General features: G+C 37.9%; 2 protein-coding genes across 2 annotated transcripts in view; one reads left to right on the forward strand and one right to left on the reverse strand.

The window, feature by feature from the left end:
- Window positions 1-230: 230 nt before the first annotated feature.
- rbp4 (retinol binding protein 4, plasma) lies at window positions 231-2,697 on the forward strand. Its single transcript, XM_051667786.1, has 6 exons — window positions 231-269; window positions 460-578; window positions 670-806; window positions 905-1,011; window positions 2,131-2,343; window positions 2,466-2,697. The coding sequence occupies exons 2-6, from the start codon at window positions 477-479 to the stop codon at window positions 2,483-2,485; spliced, it is 579 nt and encodes a 192-aa protein (XP_051523746.1). The 5' UTR covers window positions 231-269; window positions 460-476; the 3' UTR covers window positions 2,486-2,697.
- Window positions 2,698-11,361: 8,664 nt separating this feature from the next.
- Window positions 11,362-24,001, reverse strand: part of cep55l (centrosomal protein 55 like) — a 29,820-nt gene continuing 17,180 nt past the window's right edge. The window contains exons 3-8 of the mRNA XM_051667821.1: window positions 23,758-23,802; window positions 23,510-23,660; window positions 18,462-18,745; window positions 17,672-17,743; window positions 17,466-17,591; window positions 11,362-12,075 (exon numbers count right to left, since the gene is read on the reverse strand). Of these exons, the coding sequence (XP_051523781.1) occupies window positions 11,866-12,075; window positions 17,466-17,591; window positions 17,672-17,743; window positions 18,462-18,745; window positions 23,510-23,660; window positions 23,758-23,802 (888 nt within the window). The 3' untranslated portion in view covers window positions 11,362-11,865. The remainder of the gene's footprint in view (window positions 12,076-17,465; window positions 17,592-17,671; window positions 17,744-18,461; window positions 18,746-23,509; window positions 23,661-23,757; window positions 23,803-24,001) is intronic.

Consider the following 24,001-nt stretch of genomic DNA (forward strand, 5'->3'; position numbering starts at 1 on the left):
TTGGCATTACAAATGCTCTTGCACAAACCAGCTGCAACCTGAAGAAAAACATATTTGGGAAGGGGCAGAGGTCAACACTGTGCTCCCACTGGACCTGAAACCCTGCTGTTATGTAAAAACTCTTGTCCAATGACAGAGATGGTGGAGACAGATTTTCGGATCTTTGGGTGGGACTATGAAATACCCCCAGAAACTTGGTCCTATATAAATCCACCTTCCAGAAATTCAGCTGCAACACAGCAAAACTAATTTCAGATACTGTGATCAAGGTATGCTCTTGGAGATTATGAATGTATTTTTTGCAAACATTCAGATGTGTAGTATTACATATTTCTTTCAACCTTGAGATCTGACAAAGATATGGATTTTGAAATTGCTCTGCTTGTGGATTTCATTACATTTGTTGGTGTATTCTTAACTAATTTACCAATACTCATGATTTTTACCACTGTTTAACAGCTCAAACAGATAGCAGCATGCTAAGACTCTGTGTAGCTCTCTGTGTGCTAGCAACATGCTGGGCACAGGACTGTCTGGTGAGCAATATCACAGTCAAACAAGACTTTGACAGAAACAGGGTAAGTGAAATTATTTTCCCCATTCCATGTGTTCCATGTGTCTTTGGGTGAGGTGGTTGTTTGTTTTCATTATTCTCCACTCGCCTTCCAGTATCAAGGTACATGGTATGCTGTGGCCAAGAAAGACCCCGTTGGACTTTTCCTTCTTGATAACATTGTTGCCAATTTCAAAGTGGAGGAGGATGGAACAATGACAGCCACTGCTATTGGTAGAGTCATCATTCTGAAGTGAGTTCAAACAGGATTTATTTTGTTTTTGCTGAGGGAAAAAAATGGTACATCTTCTGTTCTGAAATGCCTAACAATCTTCTCACGCTACACTTCAGCAACTGGGAGATGTGCGCCAACATGTTTGGCACTTTTGAAGATACTGAGGATCCCGCCAAGTTCAAGATGAAGTACTGGGGAGCCGCTGCATATCTGCAGACTGGATGTAAGTGTAGACTTATTGTTAAGTATATGCAAAGAGAAAATGTGACATGAGACAGTCCCTTGTTAGGTAACAGTCAGCCAATCTTAATTGCAAAGTAAACCCTGACAGATTGATCAGGACTCGATGCAAAGCAGATACACCACTTATTACATGGCCAATCACCAAACAAATAATAAATGGACATATTAATATTGGTTTAAGCTGAAATAAGTTTACTATGTGAGAAGATAGGCCTATAATATGTGAAATCGGTTGCCTGGGACAACAGTTATACAGTTTAGCGGTCATTATACCCAATATTATAAATGCATAGTTCCAACTTCAAATTCCCATTTGGTGAGCCATGTTCGAAGCTGTTGCACGCTTGTGATGACACATTCCATATTAACGAGGCAAGCTGCTACGTTGCTCGGCAATTGCAAACTCCTACAGTTAGTAAGCAACTATATTACTTGGCGGAATAATTGTTTATTCTGAGAATTACTACAAATATATTTAACGGTTTATTGAACATCAATGTGTCTTTTATCAAATTGCTGTTGCCCACGTTTCATAAAAGCAATATGACACGTCTTTCATGTCGCTTTTTGCTTTAAAATGTACTAATGTCTGACTGAACCTATTCGTAAAGCTTTGGTAGATCACCCAGCTGTAAGGGATGACTTTGTGTAGGAGTAAAACTCTGAAATATGAACAATGTTTTTTCAAAATGGGAACGATTAATATTATTAATATTGTATAATTAACATTGTTATTAATATTGGCAACACCATTGTAATGTTCCCTAACAGTCATGTTGGAACAATAATCAATTTTTTTTCACAATCTATGTAACCTAATAGGGAAAATACTGTGATAAACATCAAATTTACTAAAAAAATGAAACATAATGCTGCACGGGGACTTCTGAAAACACAAGTGATGACTTGGTTGTGAATGGTTTTTAAACCGGTTTGGACGAACCGATTCGCTAAACTGAATCAGATTTCCCAACTCTAGGCCTATTAATATTTGATTGCAGAATGTCATGAAAAAGCATTAGAATCAAGTATTCCAGAGAGTTAATGTCTGATGGTTTGCCATGTGTTTGTTCATGGCCTGTTTCTGACCATTCCACAGATGACGACCACTGGATCATTGACACAGATTACGATAACTACGCCATCCACTATTCCTGCAGAGAACTCGATTACGATGGAACCTGCTTGGATGGATACTCCTTCATCTTCTCCCGACATGCCGATGGCCTCAGGCCTGAAGACCAGAAGAACGTCACTGAGAGTAAACAACATATTTGCTTCCTGGGCAAATACAGACGTGTTACACACACCGGTAAGATGGCCGCACACCTCATTAATTATGTTGATGAGCTCATTACCATTCAGAAGTTTTCAGAATGAAAACAAGTAAACTTAAAATGGACTAATGCGTTTTTCACTGTTTTAATTTGACAGGTTTCTGTGATGCTGCTTAAACCATCGCTGCACCACTGGGGTTTTGAGGATGTATTTTTTCCAGTTTTAACTTACCTGCTGATATGTAAATACAAAGCATAACATAACACAAGAGAAATCATAATAATTTTGCACACAGCAAATGTGAAATTGTGTCAAACGTTTTTTTAAATGCACAATAGATGTACAGTGTAACCTAACTTTTCATTTTCAAATAAACATCATAAATCAAGGTGATTTTTTATTTTTTATTATTGAACTCAGTGATCAAATCCAGCAAATGCATCTCAATGGCATTAAAGCTTTTATCCAAGGCACACTCAAACTTTTTTTCTTCTAACCAAAACTGTTGTGTAACTTGGTTAATTTGGTGGTCCTAAAAGTTTCTAGAACTTTATGCATTTTTAAACAGCGGTTGTTGAAGGCAGTCATTGAATTAAAATAAAACATAAGATATCAGTTAACATGTACTACTAGAATCTTTTAGTCATTGTAATTCATTTTATTATTATTATTATTTAGTGTCATTTAAATAAGATTATTTCTTTCTTACATTACATATCAATTTTAAGTAATCTTGGAAGTCCCCCTTGCTTTAGTCCCCTAGTGGGCCCTGGTCCATATTGGTTTTAGATGGACTTAGTGCTTCTCTACTTTCATCAGCCTAGTTGAATTGATATTGTCATATTTGAAAAACACAACGATAGACAAAGGTGATTGTTGCACAGAATTATGAGAAAGGGTCAAGGGTAATAATTACCTATGGTGGTTTGGATCTAAAGTCACACTCTGCATGCTAAAAAAAAAAAAAATGCACAAGAGGGTTTCAGACAAACACACTAGTTTTCGAGAAATTCATGCTTATGTTGCTTACCTGGCAGTGAAATTATTCATGGCACCTTCCTTGAATCAACACATTAATATTGATTCAAGGAATCAACTGATGTCACTTTGCTTAAATGAGTTCACCTATACTATATAGTCTAGTAAAAAAAAAAAAAAAAAGTGTTAATAATGTGGACATATTATAAAGATGTATAATTTCTCAACATTATGAACAATTTTGAACAGCACAATATATGGTAAATGTGAACTAATTTATGCAAAGTAAAGTCAAACCCATGGGTGGGGTCAATGAGCATCAACAGGTTAAACATAAACAGCAGAACATATGTACACAGAATCAATATTTAACCCTCACTATCCCCCCACCCGACCCCCAGCAACACCCCAGTGGTCACATAATTATAGACACACAACAAAAATAAATAAATAAAATAAAAAATAAATAAATAAATAGTAAACTAATCACACACATCCCCTACACCTCTCTCTCCACTGTCCCTCCCTGAGAGCCCTCCAAAAAACACAGATATCTGCCCCACTTCTTCACAATCAGGTCTAGCCTCCCCAGTCTTCTGGATACCCCTCTTCAAGAGCTGCCACTCTGGCCATCTCTGAACACCACTCCTGAAATGGGGGCGCTCCAGCCGACTTCCAACACCTTAAAATTATCTGTCTGGCAATCATAATACTAGTTAGGACCCAGTTTTTCACATGCTTATTCTCCAAATTAATGACTGCCCCATCTCCTAAGATACAGAGTCTGGGGCAAAATAAAATTTGAGAGGCCAAAACCTCACATATAAAACTCTGAATCCTCAACCAAAACTCTTGAATCTTAACACATCCCCAAAAGACATGGGTTATGTATCCATCTTCTGACTGACATCACCAGCAGGTGGGTGTGTCTTTAAGACCAAGCATATGCAATCTAGAGGGGGTCCAATAGACTCTATGTAAAATCTTAAATTGCATAAGGTGAACCCTTGCATCTCTAGATGCAGATTTGACATTTTTTAGAATCCTAACCCTCACTCCCTCCTCCAATGCCAAGTTTAGATCTTTCTCCCATAATCTCTTAAGAGAAGTTGAAGTCCCATCCCCCAGACTCTGAATTAGCAGGGAGTAATACACCGATGCCTTATGACCTTTTCCAAAAGCAGTAATCACCACTCCCAGAGTATCTGCTGCTTTAGGGGGGTGTAAACCACTCCCAAAAACAGTACAGAGCAGGTGGCGCAGCTGTAAATACTTATAGAACTGAGATATAGGAATCCCAAAAAGTTGAACCAAATTTTGAAAGGATCTCAATACTCCATTCTCATATAGGTCACCAAGTGTAGTAACCCCCCTCCCAATCCACTCTGACCAGCAAAAAGGGGACTTGTTGATGCATAATTTGGGGTTCAGCCATATGCTCGAGGAAACATTTAAAAAAATGTCCGAATTAAACAGTCTGGACACTTCTGTACATACCGAGTGCAAATGTGGGATAATGGGATGTAACTTAACCTCTCCGATTAATTTGATAGAAAGGCTCTGCAATGGAAAAATAGGGGCAAGAACTTCCTTTTCTATACAGAACCAGGGAGGGGCTCTCTCAGGTGGAAGTGACCAATGAGCCAAATGTCTAAGACCGAATGCATAATAATAAAATAAAATCTTGGGTAAGCCTAACCCACCTTTGTCATTCGGCCTATGTAACTTGTTGAAATGTAATTTGGGGCACTTACCATTCCAAATGAAGGACTTCGCTATGCTATCAGATTGCTTGAAATAAGAGAGAGGGACATCTACAGGGAGAGACTGTAGCAAGTAATTGAATTTTGGAATACAATTCATTTTAATAACATTAACCTTCCCAATCATCGATAAATGTAATGAAGCCCACCTGTCCACATCGCTCGAAAACCGTTTTATTAAGGGGTCAAAATTAACACTAACTAAATCACACAATTTTGCTGGGAATAAAATGCCCAAATACTTAATGCCCTGTTTGGGCCGCTGGAAAGCGCCTGGCTGGAAAGCCGTTACTGGGCAGTACGGTGTCAGAGCCAAAGCTTCAGATTTAGACCAATTGACTCTATATCCTGAAAACTTAGAAAAGGAATTAATAATTCTGTGGAGGCAAGGCATAGATCTAGAAGGGTCAGAGACGAATAATAAAATATAATCTGCGTAAAGCAAAAGATTATGCGCCATACCTCCCACCACCACCCCTGGAAAATCATCCTCCTTTTTTATTGCGGCTGCTAATGGTTCCAGGGCAAGACAGAACAATAATGGGGAAAGAGGGCAACCCTGCCGAGTGCCCGTCTCCAGAGTAAAATAATCTGAAATTAGTCCATTTGTTTGTACCGCCACTACCGGGTGTCTATAAAGTAACTTAATCCAACCAATAAATGTACTCCCGAAGCCGTATTTTTCCAAAATCTTAAAAAGATAATCCCATTCTACCATATCAAATGCCTTTTTGGCGTCAAGTGAGATGGCAGTGACCGGAGTCTGATTATTTGCCACAGACCACATAATATTGATGAGACACCTAATGTTATCAGAAGAGCTACAGCCCCGAATAAACCCCATCTGATCTATATGTATAAGAGATGTCATAACTTTACTTAATTGGTTAGCCAAAACTTTTGACAACATTTTTACTCTAACTGGATAAGGGAAATTGGACGGGAACTCTTACACTCGCTTGGATCTTTGTCCTTTTTAAGAATCAGACTGATCCGGGCTTGTGTCATGGCTGGAGGAAGCTTTCCATTCTTTAATGATTCCGTATAAACTTCTAACAAAAGTGGAGCCAATTCTGTAGCATAAGACCTAAAAAATTCAGCGGCAAAACCGTCTGGCCCCGGAGCCTTGCCAGTAGGCAGGGCCTTAATTAGCTCGCCAAGCTCCTCCAAGGTTATCTCAGAATCAAGAGAATTGTTTTGCTCAGTCGTCAATTTAGGGAGTTCTAATGGTTCCACAAAGTTTCTAATATCTTCATCAGTAGACGAAGACGTGGAACTATAGAGATCAAGATAGAATTCTTTAAAAGCATTATTAGTATCAATGGCTGAGGTAAATATTTCACCACCAGCAGATTTCAGTGAGGGAATGGTAGAAAAGGACTCTCTCTGCTTTATATATCTAGCCAAAAGCTTCCCTGCTTTGTCCCCCTGAGTCTTGCCCTGAATAGCCAAAACTCCACTTTCCAAGACAAAATAGTATTATATCTGTATTTCAATCGGGTCAATTCTCTGAGGCCATCAGACGAAATTCGTCGCTTCAGCACTTTTAATATTCCTTTCCAACTCCACAAGTTCACGTGCTTTGGATTTTTTGGCAAATAAGGCACACTGTATGATCTGACCCCTAAGAACTGCCTTAAGTGCCTCCCAAACCACGCCCACAGAGGATACTGAGGACCAGTTGGTCTCCATATAAACACTGATTTCAGTCTTTAACATTTTTTGGAAATCAGGATTTTGCAAAAGAGATACATTAAAGTGCCAACTATATGATTTCTTTTTCTCTGTATGTGGCAACATTTCTAAACTCACCAGGGCGTGATCTGAGACTAAGATGTTTCCAACTGAGCAATCCACAACAGATAAAATGAGGGACTTTGATATATATAAAAAAATCTATTCTAGAATAAATCTTATGAACTGATGAAAAAAAATTATAGTCCCTACCAGATGGGTTCAAAAGTCACCAGATATCTTCAAGACCAAGATTTTTACACATCCTGTGAAGTGTCACTGTTGCTCTAGGGGGCTTACACACTTTTGCTTCACTATGATCAAGGACTGAGTACATCAAAAGATTAAAGTCTCCTCCCAATATTATATCATGAGGGGTGCCAGAGGCTTGCAACATCCCTTCAAGATCTATAAAAAAGCAATATAAAACTATAATTATAAAACAATAATGACTCTTCCTAATTTATCTTTAGTCTGTTTGAGACATTTGAATTGTAGATGTTTACAGTGCATCCGGAAAGTATTCACAGCACTTCACTTTTTCCACATTTTATGTTACAGCCTTATTCCAAAATGGATTAAATTCATTATTTTCCTCAAAATTCTACAAACAATACCCCATAATGACAACGTGAAAGAAGTTTCTTTGAAATCTTTGCAAATTTATTAAAAATAAAAAACGAAAAAAAAATCACATGTACATAAGTATTCACAGCCTTTGCCATGACACTCAAAATTGAGCTCAGGTGCATCCTGTTTCCACTGATCATCCTTGAGATGTTTCTACAACTTGACTGGAGTCCACCTGTGATAAATTCAGTTGATTGGACATGATTTGGAAAGGCACACACCTGTCTATATAAGGTCCCACAGTTAACAGTGCATGTCAGAGCACAAACCAAGCCATGAAGTCCAAGGAATTGTCTGTAGACCTCCGAGACAGAATTGTATCGAGGCACAGATCTGGGGAAGGGTACAGAAAAATTTCTGCAGCATTGAAGGTCCCAATGAGCACAGTGGCCTCCATCATCCGTAAATGGAAGAAGTTTGGAACCACCAGGACTCTTTCTAGAGCTGGCCGCCCGGCCAAACTAAGCGATCGGGAGAGAAGGGCCTTAGTCAGGGAGGTGACCAAGAACCCGATGGTCACTCTGACAGCGCTCCAGCTTTTCTCTGTGGAGAGAGGAGAACCTTTCAGAAGAACAACCATCTCTGCAGCACTCCACCAATCAGGCCTGTATGGTAGAGTGGCCAGACGGAAGCAACTCCTCAGTAAAAGGCACATGACAGCCCGTCTGGAGTTTGCCAAAAGGCACCTGAAGGACTCTCAGACCATGAGAAACAAAATCTCTGGTCTGATGAAACAAAGATTGAACTCTTTGGCCTGAATAGCAAGCGTCATGTCTGGAGGAAACCAGGCACCGCTCATCACCTGGCTAATACCATCCCTACAGTGAAGCATGGTGGTGGCAGCATCATGCTGTGGGGAAGTTTTTCAGCGGCAGGAACTGGGAGACTAGTCAGGATCGAGGGAAAGATGAATGCAGCAATGTACAGAGACATCCTTGATTAAAACCTGCTCCAGAGTGCTCTGGACCTCAGACTGGGGTGAAGGTTCATCTTCCAACAGGACAATGACCCTAATCACACAGCCAAGATAACAAAGGAGTGGCTACGGGACAACTCTGTGAATGTCCTTGAGTGGCCCAGCCAGAGCCCAGACTTGAACCCGATTGAACATCTCTGGAGAGATCTGAAAATGGCTGTGCACCGATGCTCCCCATCCAACCTGATGGAGCTTGAGAGGTCCTGCAAAGAAGAATGGGAGAAACTGCCCAAAAATAGGTGTGCCAAGCTTGTAGCATCATACTCAAAAAGACTTGAGGCTGTAATTGGTGCCAAAGGTGCTTCAACAAATTATTGAGCAAAGGCTGTGAATACTTATGTACATGTGATTTTTTTCCGTTTTTTATTTTTAATATATTTGCAAAGATTTCAAACAAACTTCTTTCATGCTGTCATTATGGGGTATTGTTTGTAGAATTTTTAGGAAAATAATGAATTTAATCCATTTTGGAATAAGGCTGTAACATAACAAAATGTGGAAAAAGTGAAGCGCTGTGAATACTTTCCAGATGCACTGTATTTATAAGTATAATGACTCCCCTACTCTTACTTGTGCCATCACTAAAGAAAACATGTCTACCCCATATCTTCCCAAATTTTTCTGCTTCCTGCGGGGAAAGATGCATTTCTTGAAGAAACACTATATCATATTTCTTACGCTTAAGAAAAGAAATAACCTTCCTTCTTTTTGTGGGGTGCCCCAACCCATTCACATTCCATGTGGAGAGAGATAACCTACTCATATTAACATTTGACATATTGATATAATAAAAAAAAAAAACTGTATGTCAAAAACAAGATTATACAGACCACATTCCCCATTAGTGCAACAATCAAACCTCAAACTTTCCCCCAGACAGAACAGAAAAAAGAAAAAATGTGTGCATTAACCCCGCGCACGACAGCGCCAACCGGCATCGATCTCTCTAAACTCAAAAGGTCCATGTACGCCTACGAGAGCCCCCGTGACAACTTTGCCATCGGATTGCTCAAGTCCGGTGCTTCTGCACAAATTTTGTGAGGCAATATTACATAACAGAAAATACTTTGTAAAACAGACCCCAGCCAACAGGCAGAATAAACACAAAGAACATGTAGATTCATTCACAGAATTGTCTCAAAGGTGTGTTCTTCCACAAAACAAATTCCAACTGATATAAAGCCGTTCAGATTCCTTGGACAAACAACCAAGTGTTCAGTGAGCTGGCTGTTCATGAGTGCAGCAGATGTTGTAATCATTCTAATGTCCCTTAAAAATACTCAGCAAAAACAAAGTCCAGCCAACAGGAGGCATAAGCACAAAGAACGAACAGATTCATCCACAACTGTCCCGAAGCAGTGTTATTCCACAAACCAAGCTCCAGCCGCTAGGCGGACCCAGCACAAAAAGAAACAAAACAGGCATCCCGGTTCCTCAGTTGATCAAGTGTGTATTGAGCGAGTCAAATTCACTCGGAGGCCACGTAAAAAAAAATTACAAAAAAATAAAATACACCATGACTTACTCAGTCTGTCAACTCTATAAAAGACGTCCTCTTTGTGAGCATGTAGATATTTTGCGGTTATCCAGTGTCCATTCTCAATCTGGCCGGGAACTTCAGTATAAAAGCGATCTTCCATCAATGCAAAAGTTTCCTGAAGGAGAAGTGTCATGCTACAAAACAAACTCCAGCCGCTAGGCGGAGCCAACGCAAAAAGAAACAAAAATGGCACTCAGCTTCCTTAGACAGTCGAGTCACCGAACAGCAAGTCAGTCCACTTACAAGAGAAACACGCAATGGTTTACTCACCCATAGATTCTATAAAAGCCAGTGCCTGCTTGGGGAATAAAAATACTTTGCTACCTTCCTTGGTGTCTGTTCTCAGTTTGGCCGGAAACATCAATGCAAAAGCGATCTTCCGTTGATGTAAGAGTTTCTTACATTCCTTGAATCAATCACGTTTCTCGCGTCGAAATTCGCAAAGTACGGGAACAAGAAAATATTGTGATTCTTCCAAGAAAGTTTTACTTTGCTCCTCGCCTGGCGCAACAAGAGATCTTTATCAGATGATCTCAGAAATCTGGCTAGAATTGATCGGGGCCTTTCTCCCTCAGCAGATCTGCGAGCAGGGACTCTGTGAGCTCACTCGATTTCCAGCTTATGACCTGTTATAACGAGCAGACTCGGGATGAGCTCATCCAGGAATTTCACCATATCTCTGCCCTCTTCCTGCTCAAAAATTCCAACAATCCGAATATTGTTCCTTCGATTCCTATTTTCGAGATCTTCCAATTTTTCCAATATGTGTTCCAAGTCTGTTTTAGATTAGCGGATAATTCCCTTTCCGATGACTCCAGATAATCGATCCGTTTCTCAACATCTGCCACTCTTGTGACCAATTCAGAGAATTCTGTTTCCATCGCCGTAATCGATCGACGTATAACAGCGAGATCCTCCAAGTCAGCAACAACCTTCGTCAGCATCACCGAGATGTTGGACAGTTGACGCTGGATTTCTTCTCCCAATGCGCTTTCCAACTTGAGTCCCCAGCTCGCAGGGCCGTCAGAGGTTTCAACTTGAGCACGTAAGTGTCTTTTAATGTCTCCAAAGTCTGAGGATATTGACTTTTTTGCCATGTTTACCTCAAAGAGCAAATATGTAACTGGCTGTATTGAATCTCACCAGATTATAACATGAAAATCATTAAAACACTATCAAAGTGCGCAGAGCTCGCCGTTCACACATCTGCTCCTCGCATGGCGTCACGTGACACCCACCTAATCCCAGCTTTAAATAGTTTAATGCAGGATTTACACAAGCAATCTTATTCAAGTCAGATCTGGTTTGCAGAGTTAGGACTGCTGGCCAGTAATAAATCTGTACTACACAAGTAACACATCAGAGCCACCATAACGATAAATGGGAAAACTGGGAAACAACACAGCATGTCTTTTTTTTTTTTTTGTCTTCTTCCTTTAATAATGCAAGCAGATGATTCAGTACAGAAGGGTTTGACCATTTCTGGTTATTTTGCAAGTGCAACATTGACAAGTAAAATCAGTAACAATAAATGAAAGTAGACAGTGAATATTGACTTAATATTGATTATTATTGAGGCAATACATGCATATGAATTGCTCGGGAAATAGCATCCTTGTCACCAAAAGAGAACTAAGAAAATAACATTCACATCTGAATTCATTTTTTTCTTTTTTTTAAATACCGTGTAAACATATGATTTTATGAACACCCTAGGAAAGTTACTATAACTGTTCAAATTCACGAATTCAAAACACCATTTATTTGACCGGGGGGAAATTAAAAATGGCAGTTAAAAAAAAGTACTGAGAGATTTCTTGGAATGGTGACTACTATAAAACTATCTTTAAAAAATGCTCTACAGTATATAACAAATAAAGCTTATCCACACAGTAGCAAGAAGCAGGTAAATTCTCTTGTATTTGTGAGACAGTTTCAGCTGAAGCAGTAGTCAAGGTGGGCGAGAAGTTCTCGGTGTTGACTGGTGGGGTACGAAGCGCCACAGTTTGGACACTCCAGGATACTCTCATCTAGTATGTTATGGACTTTAGATGGAGACGTGGCTCGATCTTGAATAGTCAAACTCTCAAAATCCCTCCTGTTATAGGTGCTGGGCTCTGAGAAACGAGACTCTCTCTGCTGTTTCTGATTACAAGGTCAAAACACACAAATGATTGAGTCATTCCATAAAAGGAGTACGAGTTTTGTCCATAAACATTTGTTTAATGGAAAGCACTAAACACAATAATCTTCTCTTAAAGGAATAGTTCACCCAAAAATAAAAATGTACTGATAATTTACTCACCCTCAGGCCATCCAAGATGTATATGACCTTCTTTCTTCATCAGAACAGGACTTAAGATTTTTAGGAAAGTATCCCAGGTTTTTAGCTTCGTCCAGTACAAGTGAAGTGACACCAATTTTTGACGGTCTAAAAAGCATATTTAGGCAGCATCAAAGTAATCCACATGACTCCAGTTGATTAAGTAATGTATTCTGAAGTGAATCGATATGTTTGTGTGAAAAACAAATCGCTAATTAAAACGTTTTTAACTTTAAATCGGCACTTCCGCCAGCTGTCTGTAGTAGGGATGGGCATTTTGGTCATTTTGTCTACTCGAGTACTTGGACTAATTACTTGAGGGGCAATGACATGTACATAACTGTATATATAATAACATGTCTGACAAATGTCTATGGCTGATGCATTGCATCTTGTTGTTCCAGTGTATCATCTATTAATTATTATAGACTGTTATAAAATAATCTTTTACAAAATGTACAAAAGATGGCATAATCAAAATATAATGCATCATATTTTTTCATTATGTGAAGATTCGCTGTCCAACTCAATAAAAGAATGCACACAACGCGCGTCTGTCTGTTCTTCCTTTAGGTTACCTTAGTAATCTTAGTAAGTGCGCACCAGTTTTTTAGTGACTGTCTGAACAGTCTATTTTCTAATTGCAGTTGGCTTAACAGGAGACACCATAACCATTGCACTGTACGTTCAGTTTTGAAGACGCTGCATTCTGTTCCATTTAGCTGCACTCTGTCTAGCTGTTTGAAACACTAGCAGCACGTTGAGTCCACTGCCACACGTGCCAGGTGTGTGTGTGTGGTGTGTGTCCAAGTGTTAGCTCCTGTGGGGAAAACCGCTATGCTCTGTATTGTTGCTGTGATGATTCATGAAGTGTTCCATTCAGCTCGGAGAGTCGGAATTTCCACATTTCAACTGGGAAAGTGCAACAGAATGACACTTTATGTCGGACTTCTAACTTGAAACTCGTTCGGAAATCTTCAACTCCCATTTCGTCGAGATACAGGTGTGTGTTACTACACTCAAACATTTCGGCATGCAGGGCAGGGAGGTTTACAGTCAGTGACAAACATTCACTTTTATTAAATAATATTCATTAACGAGTCAAAGTTCTTACGTGAAATGATATTAAAACGTGTTTAGTGAACGTTTTGCCTAGACACATATTCAAAACACGGTTAATTACACTCTGTTTTGATTATAGTAACGATAGCATAGAAGCATTGTATATCAGTTTGGTTGCTATGAGATGTCTCTGAAAATCAATGTACCCCTAAAAATCACAATGTAATCAATCTCAAAATTAAAAATAAGCTCCCTCTTTGACATGTTTGTATTTAGTTGTCAGGTAATTGTCACTGAATTTTGAATTAAGTGAGAAGTCACATCATGTGTGATCACCATTGATCATCGTTTTCATGATGGATCATTGCTGCCACATCTGAGTACCCGAGTACTCGTGCCCATCTCTACTCTGTAGCTGTTTGAATTGACCTCTCACATGAAGTATGTTCCTCTGTGGTAAACAGAGCGAATTCTCCTGTGAACGCGCCAACGTGATGTCACACAACAGCAACGTGAGGCATTCAGTGTTTACAGGAAGTGATTTTTAAAGTTAATAAAATTTTAAATAGCAATTAGTTGTTCACACAAACATATCGAATCACTTCAGAAGACATTATTTGATCGGCGGGAGTCATGTGGATTACTTTGATGCTGACTAAGTTTGCTTTTTGGACCGTCAAAAATTTGTGTCCATTCACTTGCATTGGATGAAGCTAAAAACCTGGGATACTTTCCTAAAAATCTTAAATCCTGTTCTGATGAAGAAAGAAGGTCATATACATCTTGGATGTCCTGAGGATGAGTAATTATCAGCAAATTTTCATTTTTGGGTGAACTATTCCTTTAAGTGTTTCACAAGCTTACATATATTAATGTGTCAAATCAATTAAACTTTTTAAAAACTATTATTATTAGGAATTATTTTATGTGATGATGGTGTAATGTTTTTGTAAATTTAGAGGATTAAATGCTTTTTTACATCCTGTGCATACAGCTATAAAAATTATATTACATATTTTTAAATCTAAATGTAAATCTTGAATATATAGTTGGGAATTTTAATATGTAGTTTTAAATCTAAATACATAAATGAAAATACTGAATATTTAGTTATAAATATGAATATATAGTTTAGTTATAAATCAAAATATATAAATGTAATCCTGAATATATCGATGTAACTGAAAATATACTATAAAAAAATATATGAATATAACACTAAAACTTTAATCAAAATCGCATTAATAGACAAAAAAACGAAACAAAAAAAAAAACATTAATTTTAGTTAAAACAGGCTAATTTATGCTAGTGAATTTTGATTCCACATATATAGTTATACATCTGAATATCTAAATGTAATTCCTAAATATATAGTTGAACATATAGTTTTAAATCTGAATAATTAAATATAAATCCTATATATATATATATATATATATATATATATATATATATATATATATATATATATATATATATATATATATATATATACACTATATTGCCAAAAGTATTCGCTCATCTGCCTTTAGACGCATATGAATTTAAGTGACATCCCATTCTTAATCCATAGGGTTTAATATGACGTCGGCCCACCCTTTGCAGCTATAACAGCTTCAACTCTTCTGGGAAGGCTTTCCACAAGGTTTAGGAGTGTGTTTATGGGAATTTTTGACCATTCTTCCAGAAGCGCATTTGTGAGGTCAGACACTGATGTTGGATGAGAAGGCCTGGCTCGCAGTCTTCGCTCTAATTCATCCCAAAGGTGCTCTATCGGGTTGAGGTCAGGACTCTGTGCAGGCCAGTCAAGTTCTTCCACACTAAACTCGCTCATCCATGTCTTTATGGACCTTGCTTTGTGCACTGGTGCGGAGTCATGTTGGAACAGGAAGGGGCCATCCCCAAACTGTTCCCACAATGTTGGGAACATGGAATTGTCCAAAATCTCTTGGTATGCTGAAGCATTCAGAGTTCCTTTCACTGGAACTAAGGGGCCAAGCCCAGCTCCTGAAAAACAACCCCACACCATAATCCCTCCTCCACCAAACTTCACAGTTGGCACAATGCAGTCAGACAAGTACCGTTCTCCTGGCAACCGCCAAACCCAGACTCGTCCATCAGATTGCCAGATGGAGAAGCGTGATTTGTCACTCCAGAGAACGCGTCTCCACTGCTCTAGAGTCCAGTGGCGGCGTGCTTTACACCACTGCATCCGACGCTTTGCATTGCACTTGGTGATGTATGGCTTGGATGCAGCTGCTCGGCCATGGAAACCCATTCCATGAAGCTCTCTACGCACTGTTCTTGAGCTAATCTGAAGGCCACATGAACTTTGGAGGTCTGTAGCGATTGACTCTGCAGAAAGTTGCCGACCTCTGCGCACTATGCGCCTCAGCATCCGCTGACCCCGCTCTGTCATTTTACGTGGCCTACCTCTTCGTGGCTGAGTTGCTGTCATTCCCAATCGCTTCCACTTTGTTATAATACCACTGACAGTTGACTGTGGAATATTTAGTAGCGAGGAAATTTCACGACTGGACTTGTTGCACAGGTGGCATCCTATCACAGTACCACGCTGGAATTCACTGAGCTCCTGAGAGCGGCCCATTCTTTCACAAATGTTTGTAGAAGCAGTCTGCATGCCTAGGTGCTTCATTTTATACACCTGTGGCCATGGAAGTGATTGGAACACCTGAATTCAATTATTTGGATGGGTGAGCGAATACTTTTTGCAATATAGTGTATATATATATATATATATATATATATATATATATATATATACACACACATACATACACACACTCTGTAAATTTTTTATTTCTTTATTTATTTTTTGAAAATTCATTTTTAAGAATTCAAAATACCATTTATTTGGCCAGGGAAAAAATTTAAATGGAAATTCTTTATAATGACTATAATGACACCATTATAAACACTTCTTTATAATGGTGACTACTATAGAACTATCTTAAAAAAAACTATCTTTAATATAACAAATAAAGCTTATATACACAGTAGCAAGAAACAGGTAAAATTCTCTTGTATTTTAAATCCGAATATCTAAAATGTAAATCATGAATATATATTTGTTGTTTTTGAAAATATAGTTTGAAATATGAATAATAAAATGTACATCCTGAATATATATATAGTTGTACATTTGAATATCTAGTTTTAAATCTGAATATGTAAATGTAATCCCAAATATATATTTGTTGTTTTTGAAAATATCGTTTAAAATATTAATAATTAAATATAAATCCTGAATATATAGTTGTAGATTTGAATATGTAGTTTAAAAATTGAATATATAAATGCAAATAGTTGTAAGTTTGAATATATAGTTTTTTACTAGTTATAAATCTAAATATACAAATGGTAATCCTGAATATATCAATGTAACTCTGAATATACTGTATAGTTATAAATCTAAATCCATGAAAATAGATTCAAACTAGAAAAAATATGAATATAACACCAAAACTTTGAAAAGATAAAATGTGTGTTGTATTTCCCATTCAAACTGCATCAAATCACATTTATAAAAAATAAAAAAAAAGATTGGAGTTAAAACAGAATAATTTGTCAATGATTTGACATCGCTTATTTACCTCAAAATTACAGAGAACTGTCATTTTAAATTACATAATGAAAAACAAGAAATCATTTGATTTGTCAGCAAAGCCAACGCTCATTTATCATTCATAATTTTCTGTTTTATCATCCTTGACAAGATGCATTAAGCATAACAGATTCACCCTGTTACATAGAATTGACAGAAAAACAAAAAACAGTAGGGGCCTATTTATATATTTTTTTTCTGCCATTTATAGAAAAGTAATATTGTTGACTCTTGAATGTTAATGATAAGAGGACATATCCTTGATAATGGGGAAAACAGCAGCTATTTTGGCTTGAAATGTTCCACGCCATCGCATCCCCATCACGAATTCAAAATATCATGACATATTTTAGTTTATTACTTTAGCTTGAGATGGAACAATACAGTTTATAAGCACTTAAACACATACTCTTCCCTATTAATAATTTTAAACTTTTCAAAATTATTATGCATTACTAATATGAAACATACGATAAGCACGTCAACGGTTTTCAGCATGCATCAGGGAATATCTCAGAACTTACAGAAGTCTCCAGTCGCGTAATCTGGTCTCTGGCTTTCCGCAGCTCTTTCAAAACTTTGTGCAGTTGTTGCTGTAAGGTTTGTCGGTCCAGTTTTTCATTTTCAGACTCTCTAGTCGACAACTGGATCTGCAGGAATGAAACCGTTTAATGTGCTGGAAGTTCACAGCTCAACTATGACAACTGATGTTAAACAGTGATCTAAATACCTGTTGCTCCAACAGAGCGATTCTGTTCTGCTCTTCCTGCTGGTTCATCAGAGATTTCTGCAGTAGGTTCACCTGTCAAAAAAAGCAACATTGCTTGAAACTATTCAAGAGATATCATAAAAGTAATAGTTCACCCAAAAAAATTATAATTCTGTCATCATTTACCCCATTGTTCCAACCACGTATTTTCCGTTAAACATTTTTCTTCTGTAAAACACTGAAGGAATAGTTAGACAGAATGTCTGAGCTGCTGAATGGAAGTGAATGGTGATTTATACTGCTAAGCTTCATAAAAGGATAAGAAAAAGCACCATAAAGGTATCTTAAAGCAGTCCATACGACTTGAGTGCTATATTGCAAGTCTTCTGAAGCCATACGATCGCTTTGTGTAACGGACCGAGTGAAATTTAAGCCATTATTCACTGATAATCTTTCCCTCCACCGAAGGTCTCAAATCTAATTTAAAAGATTTCAGTCTGATCTTCATACAAAGCTGTTGTATGACAAGTGTGTGCAAGTGTAATGTTGTTGTATGAAAAAAAAAAAGCTGATAAAGATTCTCTTAAATTCTCATTTTGTGTTCCATGCATTAAATAACAGCATACAGGTTTGAAACGAGTACACCGAGTAAATGAGTAAACAGACTTGTCATTTTGGGGTGAACTATTCCTGCTTCAAAACAAATGAGATTACAGTTTTTCATGTGTTGAGGCTTGCACTATAAATTTTACATGAATGCGCAAATAAATGCAAACACGAACATAACATTACATGATTTCTATCTTATTACCTGCAGCATTAGCTCGGTCACCCTCTTCCTCTCCTCGTCTAGTCTGGAATTGGCTGTCTCCAGCTCACTCTGCAGTCGGGCGCTTCGCTCCGCTGAACACCTCCTCTCATCAAGCACAGCCTCCCGTCCAATTCTCCTCTCCTCCAGCAGCTGCTCCTGTGCCCGAGTCGACTCCCTGCTCTTCTCCTCATACCTCCCTCTCAAATTGTCAAGTTCTGCCTGGATTCTGCTGGCCCGGGCCCGTTCAGCCTCCAGCTCAGGTTGGGCCGCCTGCCCTGACTGGCCTGTGTAAGAGGCGAGGAGAGAGGACGAATGTTGCCACTGGGATATATAGAGCATTGAGATGTTGCATATAAACTTAATGAGCACTGATACATTAATCATATGAATCATCTGCAAGAGATGCTTCTTGTTGTCCATTCTGAGCATTTTAAATAGGAAAATGTGAATTTCTGCTTTGGTTACAACTTTACAATAAAGTTGTAAACGTTAACAGTTAATGCATTTGGTGTTATGAACTAGCAATGAACAATATTCAGCATTTATTAGACTTGGTTAATGTTCATTTATAAATATACTATTGTTCACTGTTACTTCGTGTTAGTTCATTAACTAATGTTATCGTATAACATATATTTTCTAATCAAATACTTTACTCATCTGCCACAATAATGTAATGTATTTTAATTATCTGACTTATTCCATTTATTATATATTTTATATTCCTAATTATTTAAATATAGTTATTTAATCATTATGTATTCTTTAATCAGCAAATATTGATTTATCAATAAATAATTCATGTAATTAATTATAGTACAAATTTTAAATTTATTGACAGCCTTAATTTTGATAAACAATTACAAAAGACAATTTTTTTATTATTGTAATAACATGCACAAATGAATCATGCACAATAAGACCAAGAATGTTTAGGTAATTGGTAAGTGTCAATTTAAATTTTAATGTTGACTTAAACGACAGGAACTTCTATGCTTGCAAAACTTGTCATGTCAGATGTATTGATTAAATGATTTCAACATCACTGATGCCAATATTTTGCACACTACAGCTTTAAAGAAAAGAAGAGATTCCGCATTTAAGTGAGGAAAGTCCACAATATTCACAGCGAGTCCACTGTATTTCGCTAGGTGGGTGGAATTTCCAGTTGGCTAGCGGAAGCACGATTGGTTGACGTTTTGTGTGTAGCCGGTCTCTGCTTGCTTGCGTGTCATGCGGTTAGATTCTTGCTTTGTACAAGGATGCATCGGCGAAATTAGCAGTTTTGAATCCAAAATAGGTCATTTGTGTGATTTTGTGTGATTCGGGGGTTAATGTTATTTCCATGTCTAACATTAGCTAGCATTCTTGCTATTCCAAATTCCACTTGTATAATGTTACTGACGTTAGGGCTCTGGGACTATCATTTAACGTTACCATTTTGCTGACGATTACAACATAAACTGAGCTCCTCATGCCAAAGTACCAACTTAACGTTAACGTTAGCCCCTGACGCTTGAGAAGGGGGCAAATGCCAAGCTCACTGAAAATGATACAATCTGAACTGAAATGACCTTGTGACAGGTTTTCTTTTAGTTGTAGTGGTTGTGAAATCAGATTTGTTTTGTTTGATGAACTTTATTGTATAGTGGATGCAATGAACTTTAATACAATTTTGGACCCGGCTCTGCACTCTCTTGACTCTCTTGAGTACCCTAAACTGATGTCCCCCTTACATTACTTTTGTAGCAGTAAGATTACAATAATTCTAGGATGAGTTTTCTCCCTATATCCTCATGCTAAAATCGACTGTAAATCCTTATAGCTGATATAAAAAAAAAAAAAAAAAAATCATGCCCCCGGACCCCACTATGGGGTTCGCATATTTGTCACCTTTTTCACCCCTGATGAGTTTGCATCCCCGTTTTTAAATGTTGTAAGATATCTTTCAAATTTCCCGGACAATGTGTGCAATTAATGGTTATCCTATTAATCAATCGAAACTAAAGTTTTATCTAAAACAGCAATAATATGATCAAAAACCACTCGCAAAGCACAGCGCTCCAGTCCCAGATGCTGTTTCTGCCATCGGCTGCCTACAGAAGAACTGACTTGTTTGAAAAAGCTTTGGATAATTTGTTTGTGTGCTCTTTTCACTTTATTGGCCATAAGTAAACAGCAGGGTTTACTAATATTATCCACCGATATGATCCGGCTTCGATAGAAGTCCAGAAACTGAGTGCAGTGAGTTACATAAACAATAGCATTATTGTGCTAACAGGTGTGTGTACATGTGCTGAAAGTTCATTAGACATCTTGAGAGTTTGTTCATTTGTAATTCACTTTCTTTTGAGTGTCTTTGCAGAATGTGCTTGTCTTCCCTTAAGGGAAAAGGTGATTTGGAAAACAGTGTGGACATTAATTCAGTATCAATTAAATTTATTTGTACAGTGCTTTTAATAATACATACTGTTTTATAGTTGCTTTATAGAGAACATTGAACTTTTGCGTACAATGTTTATAATGCATGTTCAAATAAATATAATTAATTGTATTTCATGAAGTTTTTGTACGGTACAGTTTATTGTGTGGCTGCTAAGACAACGTTATTTCCTACACAAGAACAATAAATTCAATCTATCAACAGGATCAGCTGTTCAGTCAACACTAAAACATTTCATGTAGGTTATAGCATTTACATACAGAGATTATGTATGTAAACTAACAATTATAAAGCTAGATTGAGCTTACTACACAGTCATCTCCTGCAAAATAACTGTATTTTATCCAAAAAACAGCAGCATGACAGTATCATCGCCTGAGTCCTGTAATGTACGTGCATCCTGCTGTCTGGACCTCCCCTGTATCTGTGGTAAGTACATCTCGGTACAACAAACTCTTCAGGTTCTGACTAGACTCAATATATGCTTTAAAATAACCATAATTATCTACAGCTGTGAAGTCACTAATAGGCCACATAGCTTTTCAGTTTAGTCTGCTCAGGTTCTTCCATCGATGGATAAAGACTCAACAAAATAACTAAAATGCTTCTATTTGCAATATTTGCCCATCATCCTGAAGCTCATAATTATTAACAGATAGGTGAGGAAGAGCAATATCGCCTCGCTATAATTCTGTGATCATTTGTTCTTACGTTTCTGTCATTTTTAATGCCGTGTTAGTACATAACATAACGAATGTTTATGCTTAACCGGAAGTTCTGCCCACATCGCCCGCAAAGCATCATGGGACCTAGAATATTGTGGATAGCAGGCATGTAATTGACCTTTAAACAGTGGCGAATTCTCAGGGCCAGCAAAGCCTTCTCTGCTGGCCTAACATGCCAAATAAATAAATATTTTTCATCCTTTCATTCTCAGTCACCTATTTGCCTATGTATTTTTAACCGTTTTCCACTCTTAATTAATCTACAAACAAATAGAGAAAAACAAAAAGTTTATCCAGTCAGAATTTATTCCTTGATGCTTACAAGCGAAGTGTGACAATTATTTCACAAATCGCATGTCCGAAGCAGCGCGTGAGTCTGAGCTCCACCCCTTTAGGCCTTCAGAAATTCCGTAGAATCCCTCAACAGTGCAAATGAATGAGCAACTAAAGTCAGACTGTCAGATTCATCAGCCAACCAGATTGATTTATTTGCTCTTGGTGGGTGTGATCTTTAGGATACGTCCCGGTCGAGGCTTTCTAGCTGGCCTTGAATGACGCAATCACGCTTTAAGTGATGTACGTAATTCAAGAGTGAAAAGCGTAAGATCAATCTGTCTGAAGAGTCGGCTGTCATCACTGCTGGTATTGCCATTGAGAAAGAGATCCTTATGGATTTACAAACAGGAGATGTTCTGCATGACCGAGTGATTGATTCATTTATTAATCAGGAAAGGAGGACTGATTTTCACTTCAAGTAAATTGGTAAGTGCTTTTTGCATTGTTATAGCAACGTCAAGAGTTTTCTAAGCGTGAATTAGGCTGCTTGAGCTTTCAGTGTCGGATCAAGTTTTGAAAAGTAATGCTGCGTTCTATTCAACTCGGAAAGTCGGATTTTACAACTTCCTACTAGGAAAAGTGCAATGGAATGCATCTTGAAGTCGGAATAACAACTCGTAGGCTCGTGCAGAAATTCTCAACTCTGATTTCACCGAGATGCAGGGGCATGATGTCACACAAACATGTCGACACTCAGGGATATATACAAAGTGATAAACATTCACTTTATTAATAATATCGATAAATGAGTTCGTTTCCACATTACATGACATTAAAGCTTGTTTAACAAATACCTGCAGAAACAGGTGTGTAAAACATTATAAGCTCTTTTTGATAATCATACACCTGAAGCACAAATGCTAGCGCTGCAGCATTGTTTATCAGTTGGGTTTCTAGGAGACATCTCTAATGAGAGTCAAACCCCTGCTAAGCTAACGGGAGTGTCGCAGTTCCGAATATCGGGGAATGGAATGCATTTATGGTCGGAGATATCAAGTAGGAATATCCCTCATCCAACTTGAATGGAAAGCAGCATAACCATGTACCCTGACGAAATGAAATTGATTGCAAGCAACATTTAAATCGCAAATATTATTAGATCGATTTTTCCAGGTATTATAGACCTCCTTGGTAGATTCATATGAAAAATTATGATTTTTGAATGTCTGTTCGGGAGACGTTCATTTCACAAAACAGTCATGCATGCATTCAAGCATTGCTTGAGCATTAAGTGTCATTTCAAGTTCTGTCTTTCGTGCGTGGACGTGTTTTTAAAATGTCAATTGGTATTTTTAGTTAGCTGCAACATAATGTATGATGCCCAAAGGCATAGGGTGTCTTATTCATTGTGAAACTGTGTTTTTTTAATGGCATGAATCACACTGAAGGCCTAGACTTTTAATGCACGGCCCACCACTGCCTTTAAAGAACCTTACAAAACTGGCACTGATTCTAAAGAGAGGTTCTGCTCCTTGGTCTACATCAGTTCCACATATCATCCCCTCTTTAGTATAACACATCTAGGAGGCCAGATTTTTATTTACCATCTGAATTGGCTTCTTTGTGCTGTTGTTGGAGTGCTTGATTGGCTTCGTTTAACTGCGTCTCCAGCTCCTTGGTCCTGGCCAGAACCCCCTGAACATAGGCCTCCCGCTGCTGGTCATAAACAAGCCAGTTACGGTTCTTATCCAGTGCCTGTACTCAATAACAGAGAGAGGAAAGAAAACACATCAGTCTAGCTTCGGACAGCATCAGGAATGTCTTATTTGAAAAATCTGGGTTGTGAACTTACATCTCGTAACTGCTCATGCACCGCTGCAAGCTCTCCAGATGGAACCTGCGAGGAGACCAATAATGCAACATGTCACAAAATAAACAATAGATAAATATGTGAGGAGGTTTCAAAAATAAAATGAAGCTTAACAGCAAACGCATCTAAAAAACGCATCAAGCTCAAGAAGAAAAGTAAAATATAAATATTTTATATAAGACAGAAAAGTTATACTTTTAAATGTATTTAAGTCTATAAATATTTA

This window comes from Myxocyprinus asiaticus, chromosome 32, assembly GCF_019703515.2.
Source record: "Myxocyprinus asiaticus isolate MX2 ecotype Aquarium Trade chromosome 32, UBuf_Myxa_2, whole genome shotgun sequence".
Lineage (NCBI taxonomy): Eukaryota > Metazoa > Chordata > Actinopteri > Cypriniformes > Catostomidae > Myxocyprinus > Myxocyprinus asiaticus.

Bases quoted from the DNA above. Each gene is read 5' to 3' on its own strand.
- rbp4 (XM_051667786.1), top strand. From the start codon at position 477: ATGCTAAGACTCTGTGTAGCTCTCTGTGTGCTAGCAACATGCTGGGCA. The intron at 1,012-2,130 runs GTAAGTGTAGAC...ACCATTCCACAG, and splicing joins TGCATATCTGCAGACTGGAT to ATGACGACCACTGGATCATT. The intron at 2,344-2,465 runs GTAAGATGGCCG...TTAATTTGACAG, and splicing joins CAGACGTGTTACACACACCG to GTTTCTGTGATGCTGCTTAA.